At 37.6% G+C, this 15,444-nt stretch overlaps 1 protein-coding gene and 1 long non-coding RNA gene across 3 annotated transcripts in view; both read left to right on the top strand.

Moving 5' to 3' along the window:
- The first annotated feature begins 649 nt into the window (after window positions 1-649).
- Window positions 650-15,444, top strand: part of LOC139958376 (ubiquitin carboxyl-terminal hydrolase MINDY-3-like) — a 44,894-nt gene continuing 30,099 nt past the window's right edge. The window contains exons 1-3 of one of the 2 annotated variants that reach the window (XM_071955392.1): window positions 650-850; window positions 5,129-5,272; window positions 6,166-6,346. In XM_071955392.1, coding sequence (XP_071811493.1) covers window positions 727-850; window positions 5,129-5,272; window positions 6,166-6,346 — 449 coding nt within the window. In that variant the 5' untranslated portion in view covers window positions 650-726. Of the gene's footprint in view, window positions 851-5,128; window positions 5,273-6,162; window positions 6,347-15,444 lie in introns of both variants that reach the window. The other variant, XM_071955391.1, reaches the window with a different exon arrangement.
- On the top strand, window positions 6,353-13,930 carry LOC139958377 (uncharacterized). The gene is made up of 2 exons (XR_011789775.1): window positions 6,353-11,852; window positions 12,683-13,930. It is a non-coding gene; the product is annotated as an uncharacterized lncRNA (long non-coding RNA).

Genomic DNA, 15,444 nt, shown 5'->3' with positions numbered 1-15,444 from the left:
CTTTTACCAACCTCAGTATATGAGAAAGTTGTCAGATGCTGGGGTATACACCCTCGTCCGTAGGATTGGGACATTAAAAGGCGGTCCAGGGAGCAGGATTATGTGTGAATTCCATCCCTGCCTCGTTATCATCTGAACACTTATCGAAAAGAAAAGGGCTTGAAATAAACCGGTGTTCATCCACGATCTAACACGGATAGGGGCTCAAATAAGCTACTGTAAGGCTTCCTGTTCCTTGGGTCTTTAAACTAAACTAAATGTAACGGGAAATACTTCAGTTCTCCTGGGGGATAACGGGAATCTGCGGGAGGTACAGGCAAATCGTTACAATGGTATCTAACTTGCAGGGAATATTACCCCAACTGCACGTCGACATTTCTGCCCGTATAGTTGACAAATTGTCTATCATCATTGGTCACCTTCATTTTTTCGAATTTCTACATTCCTCCCTATTCCCATAATGCCCAGCTCCTTAGCGAGTTACGGAGGAAGATGGTTTCAGTAACCATACTTATTACATTTAGTCAATTCGACCACGCTGCGAACACGTTTGATATCGTCTGCTCTGACCTAGAATTACCTGCAACATTGATCAAATTGATCCTTGAACAAACTATACTGTTATTGTTACTGTGCTTGAAGCCCTTCTCGCGTTCCATAGAGGTGTAAGTATAGTAGGCTGTTGCCCTTTCCCCTGGATCTCCTACTTCTAGTGCAGACAGCAAGATGGCTTCTACCAGCGACAGTCAAGGTTCAGAGATAAATTTTTGTGGTAGTCCGATACAAGCTGTTAAGTCATTGATATGGGGAGAGACATTGGATGAAAATGTTTTTGCAAGATGGTGTCAAGGTAAATTTATGTTCATCTACAGTATTGTGCTACTAAGGTTAGCCTAGCCTAGTACTATACTAGATAGTACATGCTAGCTAGGCTAGGCCTAATGTTAAGTTACGTAGGCCTAAAATTATAGGCCTAGGCCTAGGGTGTAAGGTTAAGGTTAAGGTGGAAACACTTGGTAAAGCGCACATTACTGTAAAAACACTCAATGGCGCTGAACAACAAAACAATTATAAAAACGTGTACTTTGCACTAGGTGTAGTCGATAATAACATTCACGAAGTTGATACAATCGCATCTTTACAACTACACTAGTAAAAGTAGGTAACACAAACGCAATTGGTGTTCGCTCCAGACGCAAATTTTTTACACAGGACGCAAACTTTTGGGGGGGGGGGCTTGGGTCCCTGGGACGTACATTTTTTCCTCTAGTAACTTTACTGAGTATTAGGGCTGTAACGGTTAAACGGTTAACCGGTTAACCGACCGAACGGCCGGATAAACGTCCGCCGTACATCGTATAAGTTTAACAGTTTTTGTAATGCCAATTACGCAGTCGCAACGGCACGTCTTCACATCACTTTATTCCCGAAATAGACCGCAACATTTGCTTGCCGAAAATCACGTAACAATTGCAAACTTTATCATGCATCCATACAAAAGATTTTTAAGATTGGCGGTACGATTGAAGGGATTACCAAGCGGTATGCGACCCGTGAAGCGCCTATTGTTACCCCGTTCGACAACGGGGCGAGTCTGCATCTAATCCTTTCAAATTTATATTGTATTTAAGCAGTAAACGTTTTCTTTATTATGATGTAATTTCAGTTCAGTGTTCCCTCTAAGGTGCGGGATTCCATTCAACAGACTCAGTAATCCCACAAAGAAAACATTTGTCTGCTGGAAATCCCCGCATCGTTTTCTTGCATTCGCGATAAGTTTATACTCAATGCACAACGTATACACTTGACTGTAAAAAAAACTCTGAAAATCAGTAGAGAAATAACCAATTGTGTACGAAAAGTAAGTGGGTACACCTTTCAAATTTTACGAAAGATCGAGCGAAAAACTTTCGAAAAATTCACGCGAAACTGGCATATCGTGCTAAATGCAACTAATGTCATGTAAACAAGGCTCTAGTACACCCAATTATGAATAAAAGTTAAGAACACATCTGGTGTTAAGCGGCGAAAAAGTATTTCTAGAATTTCCAAAATTACGGAGAAAATAATATCCTACCATAGTTTAGTGTATAGCAAATAGCCTAACCACCTCGTCGGTTATGGATCTCACGTAACTACAAAACCACAGCTAATTGTATATTGCGAAGTTTACGTTTTCTACAAGAACATGGAAACAATATTAAGCATTTAGTTACTGTAATCATGCCAAGTGGCCTTAAACATGTGATTACAAGGTTTACTTTCATGTATCATGTGGAATAGATTGTCTTGTTCATGCGGAGGAGTCAGTTGCCTGTTTTACTTACCTAGCTGTTACGGGGATCATATTTTACCTACTTTTCTTAAACGTCTAAGATAATAATTCTCATAACTTAACCGAACCTTTACTGACTGACCTTATTAATTCTAGACCATGAAACATTCCTTGACAACATGCCAAAAAATTGTTAACAACAGGTGTTAGACAGGGGATGAGCTCACAGTTGTTTGGCAAGGTATCTTGGAAAATGTAGCCTACCGTAGTTGTAGTATCGTGCAAGCTATTGTTAGGCAGTCTAGGAATGGGGCTTTGCCGAACGTTGTTTCATAAAATCGCATGTTTTTTTAAGTTAAACTTTTTAATGATTGTAAGACAGATAGATCTCTTTTCATTTTATAACAAAATATGGCTACTCTAACTTGTCATTTCAAAATTTTCATCAGTTTCGTAACAATTTAAATTAAAAAAGTTGTCAGTATTTTGCATCCACAGCTGCGAATATTTTATCGCCAGACGCGCCAAATTTTCCGGGGCGTTAACACCTGGACCCCCACAAGGGGTTCCACCACCTGACCCCACCGGGGGACTACCCCACGCCATTATGCTACGCGTGCTAATTGTGTTTGCTGCGCGAACTCCGGCGGGAAATCGACAGGGTGTTCGCGGGAAATTTTACAATGTTTTCCACACTTCCCCCCTACCCTCTGCCTACCCCTCCACAATGCACAAATTCAATATATCTGTGACCCATTGTTGTACTTGTAATTGCGTAGGCCTAGCCCTACTACCGTACACTTCTGTAGTAATCGCTTCCTAACAACCGACTTTCCTAACCTTGGCCTAGCTGGTGAAAGCCTTGTAGTCTAACACTCCATATGATCGCGAACTTCAATACACAATGCCAGTATTAAGTAGGCCTAGTAATATTAGGCTTATAACTGCCATACAATGCCTGCGCTATTACAGTAGGGGCTACGCAATTAAAGAAGAAATATTTGCTTCAAATATCTCTGTAACAGTTACCGATGAACTGAAAGAGAAACAAAAATCTGTTTAAAACTTCATGAAAACGCGCAATTCGTCTTTTTCAATGCAACGATCGTCAAAACTAAGCAAATACAACCAAATTCTTGACATACGCGTTACGAAAAAACGATACTTGCAGCGCTATTTTGAGAATGTACTTCCGCATCAAAAGTGGTGGCGCTCTTTCGGAATTATAATCTGAGCTATAAACTCTGATTTTCGGCTCTTATTTTGAGGCAACAACACGGGTTACGTTTAAACGTTAACCGTTCGGTTAATAGAAACGGTTAACCGGTTAGACAATTAACCGGAATGACACAGCCCTACTGAGTATGTAGGTCAAGACGACAACGTTCTATTATTAAGTATTGCAGGGCTTAACATAAGCCTCAAAAGGACATGTGCAGCGGAAAGGCCATTGGTAAATTCCAATTGTGAAGGGCATGACTGCAAATGAGAAGGGCATGAGGGCAAAAATGAATCTGAGTAAGGGCACCGATGGCATTTATGGTCAATGCAATTTTTACATAATTATATTAGCATTTAAAGAGTCTAACCATGCCATTTTTTAATAACTAAAAAATACATCAGACTACAAATTGTTATTTTTTATTTCATAACGAAGTTATATTTACAGTTTTATTTACAAATCAATATCGTTTGTTTCGTTCGCTTGAATTGCATAGTGAATTGGAAATGCTGATAACTTTTAATCTTCACGTGGTTGATATTTAGTATAAAAGGCAGCGCAAAGCAACTTTTACCTTGACAGTCCCATACTGTAAGTACATATAATTAATCAATTATCCCTTTCCTTACATGGTATGTGCCATATGATATGATACTTGGGCTTGGACTGTGTAACAAATGCATTAAACATTTGCGATCGTTAGGCAATTTGCGATTAGGCAAAAAACCCAGAACCCATCAATTGAAATAGAAAACACAGGTTTGCTTTCTCCAAAAGTGCCCTTTCTTTTAATCATGTATTTTTTTGTGTATCGATAAAATCACTCACCCACCGAAAAAGAAAGTATTATACTGGTGAAAAGTACCGAAGTTACAACCTTCCATCCATGGCCACTACATCTCTATTCATGGTGAAATGTCAATCTTTGTGGTGGAAGATCATGATTCACATCTGTGATGTCATGTAGACCTGCCTCCTCATTAACTCAAATTGAAATTTCTCTATTACCATACTTTGTTTTGACTTCATGTATTTGAGATAGATATGGTGGTGGTCTGGTGGAACAGGTCAACATTTTCAGTGTCACTTTGGTTTGCTAAAAAAATATTCAATAGATGCAGGGCCATATGAAATTTTTGATAAAACATGCTTGTGAACACAAATCTGGAGAACCTTAATATACAGTAGATTTGAGTTAATATTTTGCATCATCAACTAATGATGATCAATCTTGAGTTTGGTGCAGTTGACTTTTGATTTTGCTGAATACACATTCGTCAGGAACAAAGCCAAATGATATTTTAACTAAGATCAGCTGGCAAATACATTATACTCTTTATGCCCTAAATGTCTTAAATTAATGTACAGTACAGTACAGTAGGTCTAATGTTGTAGGCTACCCTGCTTGGTTCAAACTAGTTACAAGAGGATTGAGAAAAATGTGACATGTTACATTTCCTACAATTATTTCATATGCACATTAAGTACTGTTGTTTTGGAGATCCCTTCTTGTGTAATCATCTGTTAGGGACCATCAGATTGTTTATTTGAGGTGGTTCACCATAAGATACTGTACATGTTCTTAACAGTATTCAAAGTTATTCAAGGTTTATCAATCTTTTCATTCCAAGGATTTATATTTAGTGAAGATGAACCAATGGCTCTGTTGCAAAGAGAAGGTGGACCATGTGCAATAATTGCCCCTCTTCAGGCATTTATATTGAAAAACCTTTTATTTAGTGGTGATCCTAAGGAACACTGGAGACAGATAGAAGGTATTGTATTAAACTGCATGTATATATATGTTGAATTTGGTTCTGGGCAGTCCCCTTTTTATGCCATTTGTAATATTTGCAAAAAGTTGCATGTGAATTGTCCTGACCACACCCAAAAAATTATATATGTACTTTTCAGCCATTGAATTTGATCATAACTGGCAGAATCCCATAAAGTCTTAATGCTATTGTGAGTTCGGCAGTTTGGTCGAAGTTTTGTGACCACTGTAGTTCGGTGGAGTGTCAGTTCTGAGTAGATTCATCTCTCTTTCATCATTCATTACAATGGCCGGAAAAAAATCGCAGTATTGACTAATAGAAGTTGGCCGATACTAGCAGATTGCTTTCCACTCAAAATTTGCACTGTCAATGATTGTTGAATATTTTTCAGTATATCTATATTCCAGTATGCGATATATCTTTTCTTGTTCACTCATGTACAATTGTAGCAATTGCTTTTTAACCTTACCTAAATGTTTGAATACATTATATAGGCCAATGTAATCTAAGTGTAGCTAAATGTAGCCTAAGCATAAACCAGTATCTTTTGCAAAACAATACATAATACTGTACATTATTGCTTGTCATAGACTAAGACATATATAATAGTGCAAAATCACTACAAATCACATACCATTTTAACAAGTTGGAACCTGGATTTGTCAGACTTTTACTATTTTAAAATGATATGTTAGAAAATGTATAAAATAATAAAAATCTACTGTAAACTTTGTTATGCATACAGTGTGTTTAAAGAAGGACCTGATGTCCATTTTGGCTAGTTCCTACAAAAAAAGAGTAAATACATAGGTGATAAGATGTATGTTCTGTGTCAGAATGTAAAACCTATGAAAGTTTAGTTACTGATACAATCAAGTATTCATTTACAGCAGAAGACCGGAAAGCCATTTTACTGCAGTCAATAGTGGAAATTTTCCATTCTGTTCGAGGAAACAACAGCACTCCTTTCATACTAGTAGGTCACAAGGATAAACAAGACCTCACCATTGAGAGTGTTGCTGCCCAATCAGATGGCCAAAGTGTGGACTCAGCTACTTTCCATGGAAATCTAAGGTACTACATTAAAATTGTAACTGGTAACTTCAATTACTGCTGTGAGAAGGAAGTAGAAAATGGAAAGCCTATGTAATATCATCTTGGAGCACAAACATATGAAGCCCATTCCTACATCCTACTGTACATATTTCAAAACCTTTAACCCAAGGGAAAGACCTTCATATTTCAAAGACAATGACATAAAAATATTTCAGTAAACTAAGTTTTGTTCATATTTCGGTAACAGCTATTGGAATGGTAGTGACACCAACAAGTGCATACAGCAGGAGGTAAAACTTTGAGTAGAGTTGGGTTATTCATCAGAGCAAAGATCATAGGATTCGGAAGAAAGCTAGCATACATCAAAAGCAGGCATATACATCAAAAGCCCTCCTTTACTAACCGGAAATGCAGAGGATCCTGCTGAGACTCAGCAGGTTACAGAATTGCCAATTTATTGTAGTGCAGCACTTGATGTACTATTCACTGTTCCCTGTATCTGCCATTTCATTGGCATATATTCGTGGTGCAAATGCCTACAGTCTTCAAACTTGGAAAATGTAAATTTAACTTTTACCAAATAAAAAAATTCCACAATATTCAGCGTGAAATATGCCAGTTAAATGTTATGTTGAAGTGAATATTACAAAAAAAATTCTTGAGTATAAAATTTACTTTTAGTATCAGGGAAGATTTTTACACAACAAGTGTTGCACAACTTGAATTGTCTTTAAAAAAAATTCTAAAATCTGAGTGAAAATGACCTCTTACATATTTGATAACATTTTGACAAAACAGAAATATACAGTTCTGATGAGAATCACCAATTGTGTATTGTAAGACCATGATCTGGGTGATACACTCATTTTAATGTTGACAAAATACGTGTAACCTATGGTGAGTAAAAGACATGTTACATTGAGTAAAAGACGTTTAATGTTGAAAGAAGTGTTATATTGAGTAAAAGAACTCTTGTTTTAGTGGAGTTCAAAGGTCACCTGAGGTCACCAGAGATCAAATATTGAAACCTTGTAAACACAAATAATTAAAGTTAGGAAACATCAATACTTTGCATACCTGGCATGTGGATGCGTTATATTGAATAGAAGAACTCAAAATTGTTCATCTGGTCACCAGAGGTCAAACTGAAAAAAATGATATCTCATGGTAAAAATCATGGATACTTCTCATACATGGTATATGGATTTGCCGAATTGAGTACAAGAAGCCTGTTGTTGTTGGTGTAGGTCAATGTTCATTTTAGACTAGATGTCAAATAAACATGATATCTCAAGGTAGGAATCGTGGGTACTTCTCATACTTGGTGTGTGAATGCTTGGCATTGAGTACAAGACCCCTATGGTTTTTGGTGGAGGTGTGTGTATTGCCATGTACAGTAGACTGGCCTGTGTTTATCATGCCATAGTGTAATTGTACATCAAAATAGTGGTTCAGGACATTTAAAATTATAAGAGTTATGAGTTCTGGTGAAGAAGCAGAAGTGTAGTGTAACAGAGGAATCAAAACCTCAAAGCATTTTGCATTCTGGTTCATCTCAGTGCAAGTCAAAGCTATTTGCATTCTTATATTTGGGAAATTTCAGAGGCTCTAATTGTTTCTGCTAATGATACAGTAAGAAAGACAAATTTCTGGATATATTTTCGCTTTTCGTAATTGTTACAGGGTAAACCTTAAAAGCACACTCTCAGCTAGGAAATTTTTAGAGGGTGGGCCAATTTCATAGGTTTGGATGGTTCACCGTTAATCACGTGACACGGTATTTGTAATATACTGCCAGTGTACAGTGTAAACCCTGTATGTAAATATACGTAATGTATAGCACAGTTTCATGCAGTGGTAGCATAATACACGTAACGTGTATATTGCGGCCGCGTCGCCGCGCTGTTGAGGTGGAAGGCACAGGTTGCTTTATTGTGGATCCTAATGCCAAAAGCAGTGAGCGACAAAACGGACATGGAATGGAAAGTTTACTTGAGCTGGTGCTACGTACATGGACTGGGTCTCCAAAAACGATCTACTGAAACAGAGATCGGGGATCGACAAAATGACCAATGCTACCTTCGCGGAGCATTTACTGGCATGGCAGAACATACGAGAAGGTAGGCAGCAAATTATGCTAACGACTAACGTTATATATTTACTATTTAGGCTACTGTTTTCTGGCCGAAGTGTTTGGTCTGCCGTAGGCTTCATTGTTATATTGTTCAATAGATCATGCTAGCTAGGCCTACTACTACGAGTACTACAAACTAAGGCAACTAATACACCGAGAGACATAGGCTAGTACAGTAGTAGTATAGTCAGTTTTGCGAAGTTTGGAACACTGCGAAGTTCGGACACCCCTAAGAAATAAGCGATTTCACGATAAGACAACCTACAGCAAGAGCCAATTGCACGAAAAACTACGAAGCTACAGTTATTTTCTCTCCAAAATGACCCAACCATATCAAGTATAGTTCCAGGTGATTTATACCATGAGATATAGTTTTGGGGTGTTTTAAGGCTTAGGTGCCCGAACTCCGCAGTGTCCATGCTACTGCAGTGCAGGCTGCTGTACAAACTGTAGCCTAGCCTAAGCCGAACATTTCATGAAGTGTTATTTATGCTTTTCTACTTATATTCGCCTACTAAGCATGATCAGTATGGAAGTGTGCGGTATCATGTGTTTGGTTTATGATTCGGTAGCTTTGCAAATATGAATAGGACTTAGCCTACATTAGTGTAATATGGATTTGGTAGGGAGATCTCCCCACAAGAAAATTAAACTCGAAAGAAATGCAACTTCTCATGAGCGAATCAATAGCAAAAGTAGGACTACTGTAGCCTAGCTCCAGGCCCAGATTTATAAAATTATGCACCATGGAGGGCTGCCTCAATTTGATGGTTATTCCTGTCAAGAGCATTTTTGATATGGGCATATTTCTTTTGTAACTGTAAGTCTAGTATGCAATGAGGTACGTGAGGGACAGGGGCCTATACGCAATAAAGTAACTGTTTTCATTTCCTACTCTACTTTACCAGCACAATTATAGAGTTCCTAGCAACAAATAAATTAGTCTGACAACTTGAAAATTTACTGCATATTTGCATGCATGGTCATTCTCAGTTACAGACTCCTAATTTGTGTAGCCATTTCAGTTTTGTCTTTTTTTTTGTCTGAGAATGGGTTCTTAAGTGGTGAAATAACCTCGAATCTGCTGAGCAACTCCAAGATGAATTAAGTTACCAAGGCATTGGGTTCTTTTACTTTTTTAAGTCTAATATGCATAGGCTAGGATATTTACTTTGCTTCACTTGTTTGTCAATCCGCATAGCCACTTTAGCTGTGGATGATTCTCCACTTGCAAAGAAAAAATGTACGCATTAATTTAAAGGCCGTGGCTATTCTTACAACTAGTCGTAACAATTATTTATAAACTATTCTTACGACATCGGCGAATTCATGCGCAGTAAAGTAAATAAAGCAACTGCCCATGTAGTAGGGGTAAACCTAACCCTAACCCCTAACCCAACCCTTAACTGGAAAATATTGTTACTCCTAGTTGTAAAAAGAGTACTCCTAGTCGTAAAAATAGCCACGTTAAAGCAACTGTGCATGCGTAAAAGGGAATTCTTGTTACGACTAGTCGTAAGAATAGCCACTTTGTAATTTAAACTCTTTCACCCAAATTAGAGTTTGCCTATAATAAAGCAACTGTGCATGCGTAAAAGGGAATTCTTGTTACGACTAGTCGTAAGAATAGCCACTTTGTAATTTAAACTCTTTCACCCAAATTAGAGTTTGCCTATAATACTCCCAACTTGGTATAGTAACTTAAAAAAAACGGTAGCGGCTTTTCCTGTAACTGTAGTGTAAAGTGATAACTGATATTACTAAGTTTTCCAAATTAATTCAAAACTCAAAAGCCTTCTCAGAAAGAAGCTACACTAGCTCTACAGGCTCCTTTGTTGAATTAGTGAAGGATAGTAGATATTGTTCACATGTTTATGCATTCATAACATGATAGTTTGCTATCATCGTTGTTTACTCATAAAATCAAGGACAACATAAACAAATCAATGTCACCATTAATTGTGAATGCCACCATTTTATGTTCGACAAAGTTTATCACATTTAATTTAAAGGATACACCATGCATGGCACATTGACGGACACTGAAGCACATATTGTAGTTGTAATAACGCACCAAATATGCGCTTCATCGGACATGACGCACCATTCTGGGGGTCGTTGAGTCCGTCTTACAATGATTGATATAATTCATCATGATATAGAAATTAAAGACATTTGGCAAAATATAACAACATCATAGGCTTCATAGCTCTACACATAATCTGATCATGCAGTTCTAAAAATTATACAAAATGAAAATGATACTACTGATTTGTGAGAGAACTAGAATGGTCACCCATTATATACCATATCATGTTTCTATAGTTTATATCTTTTAAACACTTCATTGTTTAGGGCACACCTGTAGAATATTCCGTAATTTTTAGTCTTGGAAATAAGCAAAGCCTAGCTATATTTTTGAAAGCAATTATGCATCCCTGAACATGATGAAATTTGGTGACATATTAGTGTATGAGCAAGCCTACTGGGACATTGCCATTGTAACATCAAACGTTATGACATTTAGTGTATGTAAGGTATTAGTAGATGAGTTATAATACTGCAGGTGTATACTACTAACATAGAAATAAGAAATATAAGGGAAATTGTTGCACATCACTAGTTTAGGTTTGCACTATGTTAGTAAATGGACCATTCTTGAATACTTGCAGAGTTGACACTATACATACTGTAAATCATAAAGCAGATGTGATGAATTTATGCTGCCAATAGCAAAGTTCTGTATTAACTAGTAGTGTTATTACTGTTCTGTGTTTGCAAAATTTATTTGAATTTTTGACTATTTAGTGAAGGGCAAAATGTGGTATTCAGTAATTTATGTTGGAAGTTATATAATTCACTATGTCAGGGATTTGCTCACACTGGGCAGCTACTGTACGCCCAGCAGTTCTGAATGCCGCCCCGCACAAACAGTATTTAACCTTTTTCGCCTAGCACTTTTTGATGATAATTTAATAAGTTTTACCATAACCAAAATCTGGGAGAATATATGGCACAGAATAGGAATATAGCACCACCTAAGCATACTTCATGTGCAAAATTTGTCCATTTGGGGGGGGGGTACCCCACCCATGAAATTCCTCTCCCAGGGTGTGGATCACACTACCGCCCAATCTGCCTGGCACTCAAATATTCATGAGCACTTCCCTGCTATGCGTACAGTATGCATTCTGATATATTATTTACTTTGCACATCCCGGTGTTATTTGTCTTTTTCAGTTGAAGGTGTGTGTCCAATTAAGAAACTCGAGAGGTTGGTATCCAAACTGATCAACCAGAAAAGATAACACCAGTTCCTCAGTGAAAGGCCATGCCCAACAGAGGCTGGTGCAGCAATGCACTCCAGCAGCTATACCCCAGTGGAGACTGGTAATTTTTTGATTACATACTGTAACCATTCCATGCTGTAAATAAGTCTACATTTTAGCTAGGTCTGCAGTCTACTACTGTAGGAATATGACTAACCAGATTTAGGACATTGGACACATTTATTCATTTATTGTATTATGTTATATTAATGACATAGACATGTAGTGCTAAATATGGTGCTAATACAGCCACTGGAGGTCTGTAAATGTGCGGGACCCAAAAATGTTCAAACCACACAAGTTAATGATAACAGTACCTGTAGTATTTTTCCTTATCTCTGAAAAATAAAGACATTTACCTGAAGCAGTTTGTGTTCAAAAATTGCACATTTATTCTTTTCTCTTTATGTTTTCTTTTAATGTTTCATGATGATGTGGCATCATTCGTACATACAGTACAGTACTTGCACTGCTTAAAGATAGTTACTCTTAACTGCCTATACTGTAGTTGTCATCTGATCAGGTTGTCATGTGCATATAGTTTCATATCAGCAAAGACATTGACATTTTTGGCAAATTTTGAGTGTGAGCTATATTTCTAGTTTAACGTGTTAGGGGCATCATTAAGGGGTCTACTTTCACCCAGATTTGAACAATAATTTTTAGTTATTACAATGAGTGCAAGTTACAATCTCAGTGAATAAACAAACATAACATTTATGCTGGCTCCAACCCAGTTACCTTGGCTATGAGCCTGAATGTCTCTTTTGCAATTAAAATCAAATAAATCATATCTTGGAATATCATTTGAACAGGTATATCGTTGTGACACTTCTGTCCTCACACAATGCCATAAATATGTCTTTTTTCCATTTTCATTTCACATTACAGATGTACAGAACATCCTTTAGAGGAACAGTACAGCACAGCATAGCGTTATGGCATGATGGATGTTTTGCAAGCAGATATAAGGGTTGGAACTGGAAGTATTTGTGTTGGATTGTTTCATTAATAAATGTGTGCTTCCCTACTTTACGTAAGATGATTGTCATATTTCTTGTTCTCCAGTGAAAGCTATGGATTTGCATAGTGAACGTTGTTAACATGGATACGGACAATTTTGAAATAGCTGATGTCAAAGCAGTTTCTCAGCTTATTTAAATACCATACATCAAGGACACAAGAGTGGACAATGGGAGTAACAAGTATCCAGAATGTAGATATCACAAGGCTTCAAGACAATTGAACAAACTGTGCCATAACAGACAACAACAAACATGGTGTCTCAGTAAAATGAAGTTACTAAGCTAGTGCAATGTATCATAAGAATTTATCTTCTCCATGGTGTCAAACATTGATTGTTGCATTCAGTGCGTTATGTATCCTTCTCCTTTCTGTAGTATTTAGCATTGATTTGCATGTTCATTCATAGTGTAAGTAAACTACATAATTGATGTCATCAAAGTTACAACTGTGTCATATTAAATAAGTATTATAAATGATTGAAATATTGGTTTCACTACATACTTGATTGTACACTATTTGGCTTTGCATGATAGCAATATCTGATCTTTTTAATTACTGTAGCTTGTTCAGTCATACCAGTAGTTCTAATGTGACATTGATCTTGGGTTATTTATTGTTGGTACAGAATAACTTGTCTTTATTTTGTATTGTGTGAGATCAATTTAACATAACATATTTTGTGATGTCATAGAGTGTTGAAGAGGTACTCTAACTTGCAGCTAGTAGTGATAAAACAGTTCATTCAGTGCTCTCATGATAACCCCAGTCGGGCCCAGTGGCAGATGGAGATAGTGGCAGATGGAGATGTTTGAAATGCAAGGGACATTATAGGGTCTTTTGAAGTTTTGGCAAAAGTTCTTTTGCATGTAAAGCTGCTATACTTACTGTATCATGGAGAAGTTCCACAATGGAGGCATGGCGTCTCCTAGTATTTGGGTATATGTCCTTGCATTCCGTATTTGGAACACTGCCCTACTATTGTTTGTATTGCTTATTCTAAAGTTAGGTAAGTCAGTATTGTAACATGTTTTTATTTTTAACACATTGATTGCATCTGTACAGTTCTTACATTGAGTTCAACTATATACAATAACCATGAGCAGGGAAAACTTACCACTATCTCACTTGCATTTCTTAATGTTCAAGTGACCATATTCATACTTTAACCAAAGCATTTCTTCCATATTAGATAGTGTTTATCCAGAGTAGGCTACAGGATATTTTCAAGGTGGGCTATGTAGTATTGTCCCCAATTTAGCATGCTATAATTGCTAGAATATTTAATATGTTCCTAGAGGTATTTACTTTCCAAATTGTTCTAAGGCATTCTAATTGAAAGCAAAAGATGCCTGAATGTCCCAGTGAGGTAAATTTCCTGGAAGGTGGTAATAAAACCAGTTTCAAAACTTTGACCGAAGGTAACCATATTTGAATATCTGGTTTATTTGGGGCCAATACAGCATACTCTGGTCGAGAGTTGGCGTGGAAGCCACCATATGTTTGTAGTAATGCAGTAAAATGTAGTAAAGGCAGCTGGAGGAGTCCAGTTTACCCCTGTGCCGAAGGTCATTCATCTTTTAGGTTTTTTTGGAGAAAACTTTAACCTTCCCAACCACAGAGCTCCCAACTGACCCACAATTCGCGGGTTGGACCCGCATTCTAACACCCAAAGCCCCTGACCTGCTCAAGCATCCCAAAAACCTGCATTGTAATTGACAAGTATACATAAAAAAAATTGCATCAAATTTGGACTTAGCAACCATCATTTCTTTAGCATTTAGCATAATAGAGTATAAAACCTCCTTTACATCATCATTTGAACCTCAAATTAGGCTATATTTCATTTCATTGGGGCGAGCAGCGAACATTTTCATGCCTCGGGCAAGAATGAATTATCACCTACTACTCAATTTATTGATGTTACACACAAAAAAATGCATATTTCTCAGAAAATTGTGGGTGACAAAAGCCTTTCTAGGTGCCACCAGTTTACATGTAGGCATCACCAGGATTCCAAAAAAAATAAAAAGGGGAGGGAGACACCCCCCATATACCCCTCCCCCAGGACGGCAATTCGTGGCATGGATCAGCATTTGCCTTCTCAAGAGTTGGGAGCTATGCAACCATACCATTAACGACATGTCTCTATAGGCCCAGGGGATTGAATCCTTAGGTAGCCGTCCTGAGCTAGTGCGAATCAGCAGAGAGGTTGTGGATGCTACGCCTTCGCACCATTCAACCTCATGGGCTCAACAATCCATTCCCCCTTCTTCTCCCCTTGCCCCCCTCCCCCATTACTCCTCTTCTCATAGCTTTTTCCACCCCTTTTTTTCTCCACACTTTTCTGTCGTTGTCCTTCTCCAGTTTATTCCCAACCCCTTCCCTTAATCCTCTCTTTGTCCCTCCACTGTTTATCTCCTACCTATCCTCCACTGTTGGTTTTTATCTTTCATTCTTCTCTCCATCCCTTGTCTACTAATCCCCTTACATCTATCTCTTTGTGTTCACCATGCTCATTATAAGCTGTCTGTATTATGTGCATGTTTTTTCTACACAGGCTCTCTAGTGGATAAGCTGTTTGCTCACAGTTTTATTTAATTTTGAACTCAAGTGTTGAAGAACGTTAG

This window comes from Apostichopus japonicus, chromosome 18, assembly GCF_037975245.1.
Source record: "Apostichopus japonicus isolate 1M-3 chromosome 18, ASM3797524v1, whole genome shotgun sequence".
NCBI classification, from domain to species: Eukaryota; Metazoa; Echinodermata; class Holothuroidea; order Aspidochirotida; family Stichopodidae; genus Apostichopus; species Apostichopus japonicus.
Note: the sequence above shows the minus strand (reverse complement) of the source record. Positions and strands in the feature narration are given on the sequence as shown.